General features: G+C 36.3%; 1 protein-coding gene across 1 annotated transcript; it reads left to right on the top strand.

The window, feature by feature from the left end:
* Positions 1-2,437: 2,437 nt before the first annotated feature.
* On the top strand, positions 2,438-13,656 carry LOC144968995 (ribosome production factor 2 homolog). The gene is made up of 10 exons (XM_078907927.1): positions 2,438-2,591; positions 3,805-3,937; positions 5,578-5,615; positions 7,306-7,345; positions 7,770-7,851; positions 8,846-8,922; positions 9,757-9,856; positions 10,362-10,464; positions 11,483-11,627; positions 13,435-13,656. Exons 1-10 carry the CDS (start codon positions 2,578-2,580, stop codon positions 13,615-13,617), a joined length of 915 nt encoding a protein of 304 aa, XP_078764053.1. The 5' UTR covers positions 2,438-2,577; the 3' UTR covers positions 13,618-13,656.
* Positions 13,657-17,103: the final 3,447 nt, after the last annotated feature.

The following is a 17,103-nucleotide window of genomic DNA, read 5'->3' as shown; positions in this document are numbered from 1 at the left end:
CGCACGCGCTAGGGGGTTCCTGACCTCCCATAGTGGACAGGGAGGCACACCTACTGTGTCTTCTACTCTCCTATATATGTTTTCCAACATGCTTTCTGTCTTTGTCTTGGAATAAAATCTCTCGATTTTGTCCTGGCCCTAGCCGGATATTGGGTAGGGTTCCTGGCCTCCCATAGTGGGCAGGGTGGCAATTACTGTGTCTTCTATCCCCTTATCTTATATCTGTTTTCCCATTTGCTTTCTGGCTTTGTCTTGGAATGAGATTACTTGGTTTTGCCCTGGCCCTGGCCGTAGTGCTTGGCTGGGAGGGAAACAGTCAAATGCATAGTTATTGTTTTGGGAGATGATATTTTTTCCCCTTGTATTGTAAATCATCTCTCTGTTATGTGTTGTTATATTTGTTACTTTGAATGTAAGCATTTGAGTGTATTCCTCTTAGTGGGATCTTGTGTTGGTGTCTGGGTGAGACATTTAAGGTGATCTCAAACTAAGTACATTGATGGTGTACTCTTGGAATCTGAACCTGTTCCCTTTTTGAACCACTCCCCTTTCTGTTACTTTACGCGCTGTAAAACCTTTAAAACAATAAAAACAACACATATGTTGATATATGATTGCTCATGGAATATTCTGTTCCATATTTGAATCAGTCCCCTTTGTCTTACGTTTTTGTTGTTGACGCTTTTAAATTCAGATCTACCACTTTTCCCCCTATCAACTTCCTTTTTACTGATGCTGAGATTACCTAAAAATGTTGCAAGCGAGATAATGATGATGGATGATGATGATGGATGATGATGATGATGATGATGATGATGATGATGATGATGATGATGATGATGATGATGATGGTGATAGTAAGTAAACTAACAATATAAACAAAAAACGTGAACTTTTAGTTTTATACAGGGCTATAGATAGTATGCGCTTGGCTAAGAAGCTCATAACATTGCCATCCGGAAGTATAACGGACCAACACACAAAACTGTGTTTATACATGAACGTTTATAGTCGGGTTAATACAGTTCAGTGAGCATTACTCATAAACGCGGATGGCAAAAAACAATAACAAAGACCCGAGTAACGTCATCTTCGAACTATCTATATCCACAAAAGTGATCAGGACATTCTACGAGGAATCTCAAACCAACAGCAACGCTTAACTCACTCAATCCTAGAAATTTTTGCTACTTTTCAAAACTGTAAAAAATGTATTAAAAATGTACGTCTAGATAGTTTTATTCAACTACCAGTAACATGCAAAAACTAGAAACATTAGCTTTGATACTATGCCTATAATTGGTCTCATAAAAAGGTAATAATGGGGTAAAAGTAACCCCGGGTAAACTACGGATATAATCGGTTTTAGGGTTGAGTGAGTTAACATTCTAGATGAAACATGACGCCTGCAGGGCACTGCAAACTACATTATATTTTCTACACAGAGAGAACGCTGCTTTCACTTTCAATCAGATACTCATTCTACACTTGAGTAAGATGAGAGAATATGAGTAAAGAGCACTCGCCTTCGCACTGTTATAGCGGGACTCGAAGTCTTTATCTGTAGTTCAGAAGTTGATTCTCATGCCATTAGACCCCAAAGCCGATTTTGTCTCCTTATTTCTGGATCTTCCACCTTTTTACGATCTGACGCTGAAAAGACTCGCGCTGAAAATGACACAAAATGGTCACAAGTGCTTTGAAAGTGTTAGATGTTCCAAGTGGTGAAAGTAATTAATAATGAAAATGATAATGTAATGAAAATAATAATAATAATAATAATAATAATAATAATAATAATAATAATAATAATAATAATAATAATAATAATAATAATAATAATAATAATAATAATAATAATAATAATAATAATAATAATAATAATGATGATGATGATGATGATGGTGGTGGTGGTGGCGGCGGCGGTGGTGGTGGTGGTGGTGATGATGATGATGATGATGATGATGATGATGATGATGATGATGATGATGATGTAAATGATGATAATGGTGGTGGTGGTGGTGATGATGATGTGGTTGTCTACTAATAATAATAATAAAAAAAACTTGAGCTTTTATATAGAGCAATATCCACTAAACGTGCCTTAAAGCCTTAAAGCGCTTTACAAGGGGTCCCTGGTCAACAGCAACACATAACATGTAGGACGAGACATGACGCCTGTCAGGCGATATTACAAATTTTTGGGACAGAGACAACGCTGTTAACGGCCAGGTACTCATTTTACACACCTGAGTACGGTGAGAGAATGTGAGTAAAGAGCCTTCTCCAAGGACTCAACTATGCGCCGAGCGAGGCTCGAACCCAGGATCTTCCGATCCGAAAGCGAGTGTCATACCACTAGACCACGTCGCCGCACAAGGCGGGCTAATTTATAATTCAACCACTATAATTAGAAAAGCGAATTTATATTTTAACCACTCCATTCATGAGTTCCGGCTAAACGTAAACAAAACAATTCAGCGTGTTGGCGTTGGCGAGGTTTGGATTCTGGGCTGCCGGTTTACTGTTTGAGTGGACTTTGTAAACCTATCTTACCGGACATTCAGTGACCCCAAGATGCAGCGAATAGTGTAAGAATCGTGGTAACAGAAAGTACACATCAATACCAAATAACTTTATCACTTAAACTTAAATGAAACTCGGGAGGCCTTCCGTTCTGAACTGAAAGCTCACGACTCACCCAGTGTTTTTTATATTTTATTAAAAAAAAAAAAAATTGTTCTAGTAGGGGGTTTGGGAGGGGGAAACAAAACGAAAATGTGCCCCCCCCCTCCCAAACCCCCTACTAGAACATTATAAAAAACATAAATACTGGACTGGGGATGTGGGAGTATCTAGGAGCTTTCGGAAGGCCTCCTTCCGAAAATTCAGTTTTCAAAGTTTAAGTTTCAGTTTAAAATTTAAAAAAAAATGGACAGATTTAAATCATCCCATTGCATTGACAAAACCGTTTGAATTTTGTCTCTGGTTTATAGAGAAACAGAATTTTTATAGGAAGGAATCAGTCTGACTGAAACTGGGCTCCTGCTGACTGAAAAACGAAATGGGATTCCCCTGCCTGAAACACTGTGACGTCACTAGTCACCTAGGCTAGGAGCCGGCACTGGTTAATTATGAAAACAAACTTTGTCATTGATAGCACAAACATCGATGTCCAAACAACATGACAGGCAATGATCCTGAAATAAAACATGAGAATATGGGTTGTGTGCCATCTTTTTTTTGTAAAACTTTATTTTGTAGAATTTTAATAATAGAGTAATTGTCGCATTGGGGTCTGTTATCAACTTTCCTGAATCGTCCTCTGCTATGGGGTTCTTGAGTGGTTTTTTGTTCAAAAGCCAGACCACTTTTTATGCATCGCTCAGCTATTGTTACACCAGTCGATTCAATCAAGCGATTTGGACTGTGGCATCGATTTTAAAATCTGCCTCAGAGAGGAACAAATAGTCGGAACCAATCCAAAAAATAAATAAATTATAAATGAGTTGCTAGTCGGAACCCGTTTAGCAAAACCCCCTCCTCTCTATCATTCTTTATGAATTTCCCAAACTCCTTCCTCTTTTTTCACTATTTGGCAAGCCAATCCAATGTTCCTTCCCAGACTCAGGCTGAAAAAGCAAGATATCAAGGAAAGCAGACAAAATGACCCAAGTTTGCAATATTTTTAAATCAAATTTTTTTATTGTGTTTAAAAATTTGATTTATTTCACATTTAATTCTTTATTGTTGAATTTGAATGAATCATGATCATGTGATTTTTATCTAATTTCATATACACAGAAAGCCAAAGACCCAGAGAGGTCAGAGATATCTTGAGAAGAAGGAGCCCAAAATATTTGAAAATACGAAGCACACACTGTTTTTTAAAGGAGGAAACACAAGCCAGACAGTGACACAAGTCTTAAAAGAATGGGTATGTAACAGCTATTTACTTACTTACTTACTTATCCGAACCAGCGACCACCTGAGCTCTAGCCCTTCGGTCTTGTGCCATGACGTCGAAGTTAGACGTCTTTTGTAGTTGTTCCAGGTGACTATAAAGTGTGTTACTGATGCTTGGAGTAACAGCTATTTCTGATCTAACTGTTGGATCTTTATGGAACAATTGTTTCCTTCTCTCACTAAACATTACATAAATGTCTACAGCGTTATATGACAGTTTCTCATGGAATCCTCAAGGAGAATGAAGAAGGAGAAATAGTTTGCATTGGAGCACATTTTAGGAACACATAGAAACAAGTCTCCACTTAGTGTAGAAGACAATCCAGGCCAGGGAAGAGCCAAATGGCAAAGCATCATCAATTGCCTATTTTCAGGTTGGGTTTAAGGGCTTAAGTCACTGATCTCATACACTCCAGCACGGTTTCCTCGAATTGATGTGAATGCCCCAAATATTGTCCTTATTATTCTTTGTTGTCATTCCATCCCTTTAACAGTTTCCTCGAACTAATTTCGCCCATCCAATGTAAAATAATTAATTAATTAAAGGGTCTTTTAAAAAAAATATGCCTGGTGATTTCGACTACTGATGACTTTTTGTGATATTGACAGTTACTTATATGAGTGTTTTGTGTGCACTTATCTACACTGCATTTGTCTGTATGCAGTATTATACACAGCCATTCACACATTCCATCACTATTTCACATAAAAGAACCTCTTGGTTTATTCTCATCAGTTCGCTTTAGTTCCAATTCCAATGCCACGCACCATGATGTGTTACTACGAAGGGAAGACTGAAATAACCCAGGTGTCAGCGTAGCACAGCGCTGCAAATTGAGCTAGGGAGAGGTAGCTTGCTGAAGGCCACATAACACATTAAATTAAATTAAATTGAGGTTTTTTATATACCGCAATATCCACTAAATGTGCTCAAAGCGCTTTACAAGGGGTCCCTGGTCAACAGCAACATTTAACATGTAGGACGGGACATAACGCCTATTATTACAATTTTTCGGACAAAGACAACACTGTTAACGGCCAGGTACTCATTTTACACCTGAGCACGGTGAGAGAATGTGAGTAAAGAGTCTTTTCCAAGGACTCAACTATGCGCCGAGCACGAGTCTCAAACCCAGGACCTTCCGATCCGAAAGCGAGTGTCATACCACAAGACCACATAGCCGCACACAGTGGACATTCGAACTAGGTATCTGTCAGGTACAAAGCAAAGACCGTACAGCTGAGTCACAACCCCCCCCCCCCCTCCCTATCAAATGTCATGGCAATGTATGGTTTCCTCGAAGAACATTTTTGCATGTCCCGAGGAGTTCGAGGAAACCGTGCTGGAAGTGTAGGTTTCGCATCAGATTCAATATCCATTTGTTTTAGTGATGATAAATGATTGTTAAGAATATTAGGAATTCCCTTTATTTATTTATTTATTTATTTATTTATTTATTTATTTATTTATTTATTTATTTATTTATTTATTTTTTTATTTATTTATTTATTTATTTATTTATTTATTTATTTATTTATTTATAACTTATTTTGCTTTCATCCATTACCTCTTTTTTAAAATCTTATAACTCTCTTTATCTTTTTTTGCAGTATATTTTAAAGAAGCCTGATGCCACCATATTCAGCAAGTAAGCAATTACATATTTCTGCTATATTTTGTTATTTTATCTGTGCTTTAAATCACATTCAGATTGGAGCAGGCACTTTTGTTGATAATAACAAGAAATGAAGTGAGTAGGAAAGTGCCAGAAGACAGTATAGGATAAAATAGGTTCGAGCCCCCATCGCAGCTGTGAAATTTTTATTCTCTATTGTCTTCTGGTGCTTTCCTACTCTCTTCATTTCTTGCTTTAATAAAAATCAAAACAACTTTGTTGTCAGTCAATTAATAAGTCGATTTTTGACTATTAAAACATTGGCTTTGTGACACACCCTCAAGCCTGTTCAAACATAACTGGTTGTTTTCAAACATTTGAATAAAGCAAAGTGATATCACTCTGCTTTTCATTTTTGTTTCTTGACCGTTAGTTGTGTGATTAGTTCTCACTAGATTCTCTCAATCAGACCATAAATGTTACAGAAAACACATAGATTTCTTTTAGATGGTACTCTTGGTCAGGTTTATATTTTACTCAAATGCATTCTGATACGCAAACGCATCGATGGTTATACTGTGTAGCTTGATTAGATTAGCACTAAGTGCCATTTGTTTAGATTTGGATGACTGTTCCCTTCCACTCACTAAGTGTCTTTAATGGATGGGCTTTGTTATGAATTTAAGACTTTGAGGATAATTTTACCTTTAAGTTCAAATCGTGAAGGGCTCCTCCAAAATTATGCTTATTTCAGGTCATCAACATCTGATCTTTAAGTCCCATGTTCGGGTGATGCAGAGTTGAGTCCCTGGAAAAGGCTCTTTACTCACATTCTCTCACCTTAATTTGGTGTAAATTGAGTATCTGATCAGTAATAGCATTGTGCCTTACAAAAATAGATTGAAATAGTGTCTTTCGGGCATTATGTCTCATTCTCCACGTTAAGGGTTGTTGTTGGCTTGAGACCTCTTGTTAGGTTTTTTGAGTACACTGAATGAATTTTGAGTTATATAAAAGCTCACCCTTTCTTTCTTTTTTTTTTTTTTGGTAACAAGAAAGCATGTTTCTGCAAGAAGGTCATTGCTGTGCTCCAAAAAACAACTGTACCAATGACGGATATTAATAATGAACGAAGCGTTTTCATAACTTGCTTATTTGTTTCTGATATTTTTCTTCGATTGATTATTGCTTGACTCCTATAAATTTATCATCTTCCTTGTACAATTAGATGAGCTTAATGTGCTGCAAGAGCTGTAACAATCAGAGATACAAAGAAGTAATTGGATTAATTGAAGTGAGTTAATGGATACCAAAAAAACCCCAGATGAATGACCAATATTGATGATCAAAAGAATATAATGTAAAGGAATTTTACTTGTAAAGCTTCTCAAAGCACCAAGGATGGATACTGGCACTGTATAACTAATTTTTACATCCGATATGAGTTTAGGGGCAGCGTGGCTCAGCGGTACGGTCTTTGCTTCGTACCCAAAAGGTAACGAGTTCGATCACCGGCCGCTGCGCTGTGTGGCCTTGAGCAAGTCACCTAGCCCTAGATCACTTTGCGGCGCTGCACTGCGGCTGGCGCCCAGGTTATTCCAGTCTTCCCTTGAATAGATCCTAAAGACAAATTTCCCCTTGGGGATGAATAAAGGGAATTTTATTTTTATTTTATTTTATGTGTATATAAATTAAGTTGTCTCTCCTCATCTTTATCCAACAGGAAAAATGTAACAAGGCCATTTGATGATCAGTCTTCAGTGGTATGTAAAACCATTTTTAAAATAATTATGTCTGTCATCATCGAGTAATCTGTAAATTAATATTCCATGCATTAATTATCCATTTTCAGTTTCAAACCACTTGACTGCTCAGTTAAAATTTTGAAGTGTATAAGAATTAGTGCTTAACATTGCAGTCTTGATAACAAATAAGAATTTTTAACAAATATATGTAGCAGATAGCAATTGTGGACTTATTGTAATGGAGAATCTTTTATATTTGTTTTTGAGAGGTTTTCATTATTATTACAGTATTGTATAGTTCACATGTGCTTTTTTTGTTTTTGTTTCATGGTTATTGTTTTTTAAATTTTATTTTATTTTTTTTCTTTGGAGAGGTGTGACGTCTGTGTTGATTGAGTGATTTTTAAGATTTATATATTTCAATTCTTCCCTCTATCAACAGGAATTCTTTGCCGGAAAAACAGACAGTTCTTTATTTATGTTTGGGTCCCATAACAAAAAGAGGCCTAATAATATTGTCATGGGTCAGTTTTTCTAACATTACCTTTTTGTTTATAATCAAGATAATAACTTTACTGTTGTGAACTATTTAAACTTGATGAATAAATTAGAGAAGGTTATTCAAGGTTATTTTAACATTGCAGAAGCTATAATAACATTCGTTAAAAGGCATGAAAATTTGGAATCACATAGATCAATGAATAACATAAACAAAAAAAAAAATCTAAGAAACATTTATTTTATATGACAAAATCAGTGATGTGACCTCCCGTAGAGAGACACTCTCATGCATGCATTGCAAAATCTTGTTCACAAGGACTTAACATTGTTCACATGGGTTTTGTCTCACAAGAGGTTCACTATTTTGTTGGTTAGAGAAAGCAAAACATTTTGGTCATGTGCTATGGCTCTTGTTTTGTGACATACAGGTCTCTGGTTCAGACCCTTTTATGGGTGGGGCCAAGTTGAGTCCTCAGAAAAGGCTTTTTACTCTTATTCTCTCACCTTATTTAAATATAAAATAAAAACCTGGTTGATAGCAGTGTTTCTGTGGGAAAATTTTGTAATAATGCCGTACAGATTTCATTTCTTGTCCCACATGTTTAGTGGTCATGTTGGTTTAGGACCCTTTGTAAGCTGTTTTTGAGCACACTAAGTAGATATTGGGCTATATAATAAGAAGCTTAAGAAATTCTGGTCACAGAATATCGTCCAAGAGTTCCCAAATATATAAGTGTAGTGGGTTTGAGTATGGTCTGGCAAAATTAGGCACAGACACAAGGTATTGTGAAAAAAGAACTATAATTGCTTCAAAAAGTGAACAAATACTTTACTCGAAATGTTTTGGTTGCTAAATGTAAAATCCAGATCCACATGTAGAAAGGGTCTCTACATGCCCAGTCTGGACAAATGTTGGTGGAAAATGAGAAAGCAATCATAGAAATTGTTAGTAAAATGAAACATTTCTGTTTCATATTGAATGTTCATATTATTTATTTATTACTTGTTCTTTCACAGGCCGTTTATATAATGGAAATGTTTTAGATATGGCTGAGTTTGGTGTGGAAAAGTTTGTTTCCATGGATGACTTTAAGGTGAGTTGTTTAAAATATGTATATATTTGTATGTGTGGTGTGTATAAATCTATAACTATTTGAGGGTATGCATAGATGGCAATGTGATTTGTAGCTTTATGGTTAATTTGGCATGGACATATTCATTATTTATTAGCAATAAGCAATGTTGACAGATTAGTTGAGTTTTTTATATTACAAATACAATAGGTTGATATGTTATTTAATTAGTGCAATGCATCATGAGTTCTAATTAGTCCATGTTCCAAACATTTTTAAATTCTGATTTTCCCAACATCATTGTGGTTGTTTTATGCAGCATACCATGTAAATTATTTATCCCTATCCTTTTTCTAATCATGAGGTTATATTATATGTGCACAATTTTGCTTCTAAAAGATGTGCAAAGCTATTAAACTGAAAAATTTATATTTCGTTGAATTCAGCCAATTGTCATTAAGATTCCTTTTAAAAAAATTTTTTGATGCTTATTAATTCTCGAGCCAAATTCTCCTATGTGGGGTAAAATCACATGTAAGAGACGTATAGAGTATAATGGACGGTTGTTTAGTTTGAGATTTACCCAAGATTGAAAAGAAACAGTGTTGTGGTATTGATTACAAATGACCAATCTAATTAGGAGTGAGAGCCATACACCACATTTGCTTCAAAATTTGGTCAACTCTTGAGATGCCAACTGCCAGGAAATTGCAGGAATGTTTAACATTGCATACAGGCATCAGTGCAAAATATAGTACAGAACCATTACCTTTAGTAATATCCTCAATTCTTACTCTTTTTAGGCTAGCACTCACTTTATTTCCATCTTAATCTATAATCATTGATTCTATGTAGGAAACAAAACCAAGATTTGGGACAAAGCCATGCATTGTGTTCTCCGGTGAAATGTTTGAGGAAACTGAAGAAAACAGACGAGTAAAAAACCTTCTAATTGGTAAGTTTGTCTTCTTGCAGAACTGAAATGCTATAGAAGAAGCCTTAAAGAGTGGGTTCTTTGAGCTCAGTTTCCAATTCAACTGATTGTGGTTGATTAATTATTTTATACAAGATTTTTAAAAAATCAGCACAATCTCTCCTCTCTCTCTCTCTCTCTCTCTCTCTCTCTCTCTCTCTCTCTCTCTCTCTCTCTCTCTCTCTCTCTCTCTCTCTCTCTCTCTCTCTCTCTCTCTCTCTCTCTCTTTCTTTCTTTCTTTCTTTTTATCCAACCATCTTTTTCTTTAAAGCCAGATTCAGATTTTTAAAACAACATTTAAAGGAATGTTAGTGGAAAAGGTTGTTAACTATTCATTATTGAATTTCTCTCTCTTTTTTTTTTTTACTTTAGCATGTTTTCATTTCCACTTCTTTGGATTGGTTTTTTTTTTTTTTTCTCAATAAATCTACTGAGCTCTGTGTTGTATATGACTTATAATTTCATAAACTTTATCTCACTCTTCCAGATTTTTTCAGAGGCCCAAATGTTGAAAGCATTTGCTTGTCGGGCTTAGAGCATGTCATCACAGTCCATGGGGATAAAGGAATGATTTACGTTCGTGGTTACAGGTGATTATTGCATGTTATGGGAAATATTTGGGCTTTTTCAAATAAATGTCTAATGATGCAGGAAAATTATTCACACTCACTCACTCACTCACTCACTCACTCATTCCCATGACTGGATGGTTGTCGTGGAAACTTGTAAGATGCAGACTTCACAACTTTGCGCCACTCTGATCAATAAGCCAGCATTGCCATTGGTTGACATCAATCGGCAGGTCCTAGTTATTTAGTTACTGAGGTCAGAACTTATTTCATATTTGATTTCCCTTCCCCTCTTTTATTTTTTTTCCTCGTTGTCATGGAATAGTATGGTTAAATTTGAGGGGTGAAAATTATTGAACTTGTTTTCTCCCTGTCACTATTAAACTATTAATGTTTGCAGTTCTTTATTGGCCACTTGTCTCCGGTGGCATGTTATCACAATCATTCATTCATTCATCCCATGATCTGATGATCGTCTGGGGGATACACGGGATGCAGCTCTCACGACTTTCCGCCATTCTTCTCTATTGTTGGCCTGCTCCAAGAGTTCTTCCATCTTCATTCCTGTCCATTCCTTGATATTGTCCATCCAAACTTTCCTTTGTCTTCCTCTTCTTCTTCCTCCTTCAAGGGTACCCTCCATCACTGTTCTGCACAAACCTTCATGCTTCACATTGTGGCCAAACCATGAGTTTCCTCCTCCTAACTGTGGTGATGAGGGGTTCCTGTCGTCCTGCACGAACTTGCACTTCTTCCAGTTCGTCTTTATTGGTTCTGTGTTCTGCTTACGGCACCCATAGGAGTTTAAGATAACTTTTCATCTCAAAAGCAGAGATTTTGTGCTCTAATTCCGCAGTTATTATCATTATAATAGTCACAGTATAACTATTGATTAACTTTATTGGACTTTTTGTTGTCGTTTTTTAAAATTAATTTTTTTATTTTAATGATTTGATTTGATTTTTTTTCTTCTCGTTTTGTGGGTACCAAATTCAGTGATTACAGTTTTTAATACTATTTCATTGTTGTTGCAATGCAGGGTTTTAATGAAGAAGTCTGGTTCAAGGGTACCAAGAGTAGAGTTGGAGCCATTTGGTCCGTCCATGGATTTAACTCCCAGAAGGACACACCTTGCTTCTGATGATGCCTTCAAAAGAGCTCTCAAAAAGCCCACGGAAGCCAAAGTACGTGTATTACTATATTGTTAAAAACATGTTCTGATTATAACAATTTTACAAAGTTATATAGAAACATTTCCACTGTTTCCACAGATTTTATCTTATGTTTAAAAAAAAAATCATGAATGTGAAAATGTAAGACTCGTCTGCAAAAATAAAAGAGAAGAGATGTGTATAATTCATGAAACATACATCAAAAAGAAAAAGATGCAGCCTTTCTCAAGTGGAAATCAAACTAAACTTTCTGATTGTCAGAAAGATAACTTATTACTACCTCTCCTACAGAGCAATTCACATGTTTGATGCATGAATAGTACCAAAAATATCTTTTCTTTTAAAAAAACAAACTTTTTTTCACTTTTCACCCAGGCTTTTATCAAAATCGTTTTGCCTTATGTCACAGAAAATCATAACTCTCGTGAGGATGATCAATATGGCTTCTTCTGATTTTTAGTCATTTCTAAAAGAAAAAGATAATGAATTCATTTTAAAATAAAAGCTCTCTTCTTCCTCTTCGCTATTGGAGATTTGGGTTTGGCAGTCACCTTATCAATGCCAGAAGCTTTGTTGTTGTTGTCAGTTTACTGTCTGCCATTTTCGTTCCTGATAATAAGAGGGTGAGGTTGCATTGCACTGTGACCTTAAGGTTCAAGGATCAATCCTTTCTTCAAACACTTCTGTTTTGGGGGGGTGGGGGTTTCATCGGGCAAGACTATTTTAATTACCTTGACAACAATTCCTGTTTACATCAAAATTGAAATTGAGCTTTTATATAGTGCAATATCCACTAAACATGCTAAAAGCGCTTTACACGGGGTCCCTGACCAACAGCAACACTTAATATTTAGGACAAGACATAACGCCTGTTAGGCGAAATAAAACAATTTTCGGACAGAGACAGCGCTGTAAACGGCCAGGTACTCATGTTACACCCGAGTACAGTGAGATAATGTGAGTAAAGAGCCTTTTCCAAGGACTCAACTATGCGCCGAGCGAGGCTCGAACCCATGACCTTCTGATCCGAAAGCGAATGTCATACCACAAGTCCACATAGCCGCACAGACATTTGTGTGATGGTTGTCTATAATATTTCTTTATTGAATGCCTGGGCAACAGCATCATAGAATGCCACAAGGAAAGGTGTCATTTTTTGATAACAAATAATAACGAAACACATCTCTATTGAAGAGGATTTACATTTTACAATTGTACAGTGGTGCCAACCTTACGTAAAAAAATGCGTATTTTTACGCATTTTCATTCATTGTACACATTTTTCTGAAGATTGTACGCATAATTAAATTTCTATTATTTAAGCATTTTTAGCATTCATACACTTTTTTGGTGTCCTTAAACACTATCTGTTTCTTGACCCATCAGAATTATATATGGATCTGGAAGTTGATACTATTTATCATATATAAAATGTAAGCTTATTCATTCTTTCAAATATTGATTATATCATTTCTTGTATGGTCTAATTGCCCATTGTCAGATTTAGTGCTAGTTATCGATTTTTTTCCGAATTGTACGCATTTTTTCAAAATCTTACTCATTTTGGCTCTCCATTGTACACATTTACATGGGCAAGGGTTGGCAGCACTGATTGTACATATTTCAGATCACTTGGTATAGGGCACTTACCCTGAAAAAGTTAATGACATGCCTATAGTGGAACATGGCTTTTAAAAATCTAAGTTTATAGAAATAAATATCAATTTTTTCATTAGTTTTGATTATAAAAAAGACTGATCATCAGAATTTTCAAATTAGATTGTAATGATCTCAAAAACTTTATTTTTGTAAATTTCAGCCCAAGAAGAAAAAGAATATATCAAGAGATACACTGGGAAACAGACTTGGACGTGTTCATATGAAAACTCAAAACTTTGATAGTCTGCAAGCTCGGAAATTGAAAGGTTTGAAAAAGCGAAAGATGCCTCGCTCTGATCAGCCAAACAAAGCAAGTGGTGCAAAGAAGCCCAGGAAAAAATAAAATTGAAATAGCTGAGTTTTTGTACATACGATTAGGGAGGGAGGGAGGGGGAGGGAGAATATTCACGATGCTTGAGAAATAAATATTTGTATACAAAGCTCTAATGTATTTATTTTGTTTATTTGTTTCACTGCCTGATGTTTTTTTTTATTCTGACCTACAGTTCAAGTCAAGCTGTGGGCAGCACAAAGTTGAATATTTGGAGTGGGCTCTTTTCTCACATCCTCTCACTGTCCTGAGATGGGAAACGAGTAGCTGACCAGTAACAGCATTGTATCTGTCCTGAAAAAAATTAGCATAGGACCCCTTGTAAAAGTGCATTGAGCTCATTTTAGTGGATATTGTGCTTTATGAAAACTCACATTTTTTAATATTATATTGAGAAAGATGAGATGTGAGCATGGATGTTTATATTCAAGATGTTTGTTTTCAGAATGGGTTTACAGTACATGAGGCACTTTGAGTGCTTTCCAACCATTGAAAGCCTGTAGTAGTAGCCAATGAAAATGAATGAACAGCTGACCAATATTTGACCACTTTAGGCCAATTGACAGGTGTTTTCAAGGGTCCACTAGTTGGTCAACTGCCGTTTCGCGAGCAAGAGTCGCAAAGGTCGACCAGCTAGTGAATGAAAATGTTCCCCACCACGAAACACGGCCCAGTTGTGAGATACTGTGCTACTAACACATAATTACTTCTTATCGCAGATCATGCACATGAATACAAAACCAAACTACAGTGTCCACTCCTACTTCTACCAAGTTGAAGAGAAAAGCGCTGATTAATAATAATAATAATAATAATAATAATAATATATCTTTATTGTCCCCAAAAAAGTGGCAATTTGTCATTTGGTTACACATTTATAACAATACAATATTGACATAGACACACTCACACAAGATGCACACTAGTAGCATAGTAGTTATCGTTAAAAAATTAAAAAAAAAATTAAACAGCATCAACAACAACACTATCATCATCGTCATCACCATCATCATCATCATCATATTATAATACCTTTGGCAGGGGAGCTAGTGAATGCTTGTGCAACTTGCACTGCCACCTCATAACTTGACCACAATAATCAAGAACTGAGACAAAGTCGAATAACATGGGTTTGAACCACATAGAAAAAAAAGAAGCAGCGGCTGCTGACAAATGCTGATGTGATTCAAGCAGCGTCGAGCGATCAACACTCTCATGTTGTGGTTTATCATTATTATAGACCAGGCAAAGTTAGGTGTAGACAAGCTGGGAGTGATATGTTTTCCAGCAGCAAGCAATGGCTGGCTATGTCATTTCAAGAAGTGACATGGCACTATTTTCATGATAGCCTATTCAGTTGAAACTGCCACAGTAGATGGCAAGTATTTTACTCTATCTCCTGGATTTTTGGGTGCTCCGCTACAATGACAACATTAGAGAGGTTGCACTATATTTCCCTTTGTCTTATCTTAATCTTATCTTACACGCCTGGAACCGAATTGTGCTCTTAACTGAACTCTAAATGCCCAGTCTCGTGTATCAAAGGGGCTGGTGTTGATCCTGGGTTTATTCCAAATATTTTTCTGACCCCCTGTCCACCCATTAGTAATTGGGTAGCTGGGTCTATACATCTGGCGGAATATGTTTTTGATAGACCAGCATCCTTACCAAAGGGTGGCAACTATTTGTTATCATCCAGCTATAGAAACCAAGATAAGCTCTGGCTCCATAGGCATAATGGCTCTTAAGGACACTGCTTTAGTCTTATCTGTACCCATCTTCATTTTCTTAGTCACTATATTGACTTAAAATTGTTGCAAGTAACATAAAGATTTAAAAAAAAAAGAGAATCAAATGTAAACAGTAGTCGTTGTTTGTAGTATCTTTACTCTTTTCTTTCGATCTCCTTATTCAACGGTCCACCTTTTTCCCCCTTCCTTCCATGTGTTCTTTATGAATAAGGTTTTATCAGGATCCTAGTAGAAGCAGAACATTATGAATATGTTTTTATCGACCGTAAAATCAACAAAATAATATGAAATACTGAAACGTAAATGCATGCTTTTTCTATTCTCTTAGTTATTGTAGAGCTATAAATAAAGCAATTGATCTGGAATTTATCCTGGTGTATGCAATGTTTAACAAATGATCAGCAAAAATTACTTGTCATCCTTTTTTTATGACACTAGTTTGTTGCAAATTACTTTCCAAATCACTTTCTAACAGACTCAGCTACCCAAACTCTTCCTACAGCCAATCCAATCCATACGGTCAAAGCTCCAACTTTTGAACATTTGTGTGCGTGGTGTGGGAAGGGATGGTGTCAGGTTATGACTCACTATGACAATAATTATATATAATTACCACTGTACTTCTGTGACAGAAATGTTGTTAAATCGGAAGTAAACTTTTCATAATTGTCTGAATTGAGTGAGTTGACAGTGTTCCTCCAACTTGGATTCAGGCAGTTAGCGAATTTCTAGACGTTTCCAAACAGATGGATTGGGACAGATGGACTCGATTGCCTAGCCACCTGGGTCACCGGACATTTATCCGTGGCTACGCCAGATACAATGTTTATTCCACTCCCATACCGTATGTCAGCATGCTTACCATGAAAAAAAAAGAGATTCTGTTGAATCCATCATGCCACAAGAGGCTATGTGGTCTAATGGTATGACACTCGCTTTCGGATCGGAAGATCCTGGGTTCGAGCCTCGCCCTCGGCGCATAGTTGAGTCCTTGGAAAAGGCTCTTTACTCACATTCTCTAACCGTACTCAGGTGTAAAATGAGTACCTGGCTGTTAACAGCGTTGTCTTTGTCCGAAATATTGTAATATCGCCTAACAGGCGTCATGTCGCGTCCTACATGTTAAATGTTGCTGTTGACCAGGGACCCCTTGTAAAGCGCTTTGAGCACATTTAGTGGATATTGCTCTATATAAAGCTCAATTTTTAAGAGCTAGAATAGACATGGAAAGAACTCGAAAATAAGTTGAATTTACTTATAGGTAGCCATGGTAACCATATTGAGGTGCTTGAGAAACAGATAACGGTAAACGAAATGTAAAGCATTTAATTTATGTATTCATACGTCCACGTTTAAAGTATATTGACTATAAAGTTTTTTATTTTAAAGACGTTATTAAACAGTGAAAGACTTTAAGGACACCTTGTGTAAATTTTTTAAAATGACACGTCATTCAACCTATAGTCGCATAATTATTTAGCATAATTTTTGTTTCCTTGCCTGCATAGCTATGCACATAAGCTTGATTTTTTTTTTCATAATTCCTCAGGGTCATACTACAACAACAACTACTACTACTACTACTACTACTACTACTACTACTACTACTACTACTACTACTACTACTCTACTACTACTACTACTACTACTACTACTACTACTACTACTATGTGCGGCTATGTGGTCTAGTGGTATGGCACTCGCTTTCGGATCGGAAGATCCTGCCTTCGGCCTCGCTCGGCTCATA

Source organism: Berghia stephanieae, chromosome 3 (genome assembly GCF_034508935.2).
Source record: "Berghia stephanieae isolate SIO BIC M18660-M18661 chromosome 3, UCSD_Bste_1.3, whole genome shotgun sequence".
In the NCBI taxonomy this organism is placed as follows: Eukaryota; Metazoa; Mollusca; class Gastropoda; order Nudibranchia; family Aeolidiidae; genus Berghia; species Berghia stephanieae.
Note: the sequence above shows the minus strand (reverse complement) of the source record. Positions and strands in the feature narration are given on the sequence as shown.

Excerpts from the sequence above, each read along its gene's own strand:
- LOC144968995 (XM_078907927.1), top strand. Across the intron at positions 5,616-7,305 it reads GATGCCACCATATTCAGCAA|GAAAAATGTAACAAGGCCAT; the intron begins GTAAGCAATTAC and ends TTTATCCAACAG. Across the intron at positions 11,628-13,434 it reads AAAAGCCCACGGAAGCCAAA|CCCAAGAAGAAAAAGAATAT; the intron begins GTACGTGTATTA and ends TGTAAATTTCAG.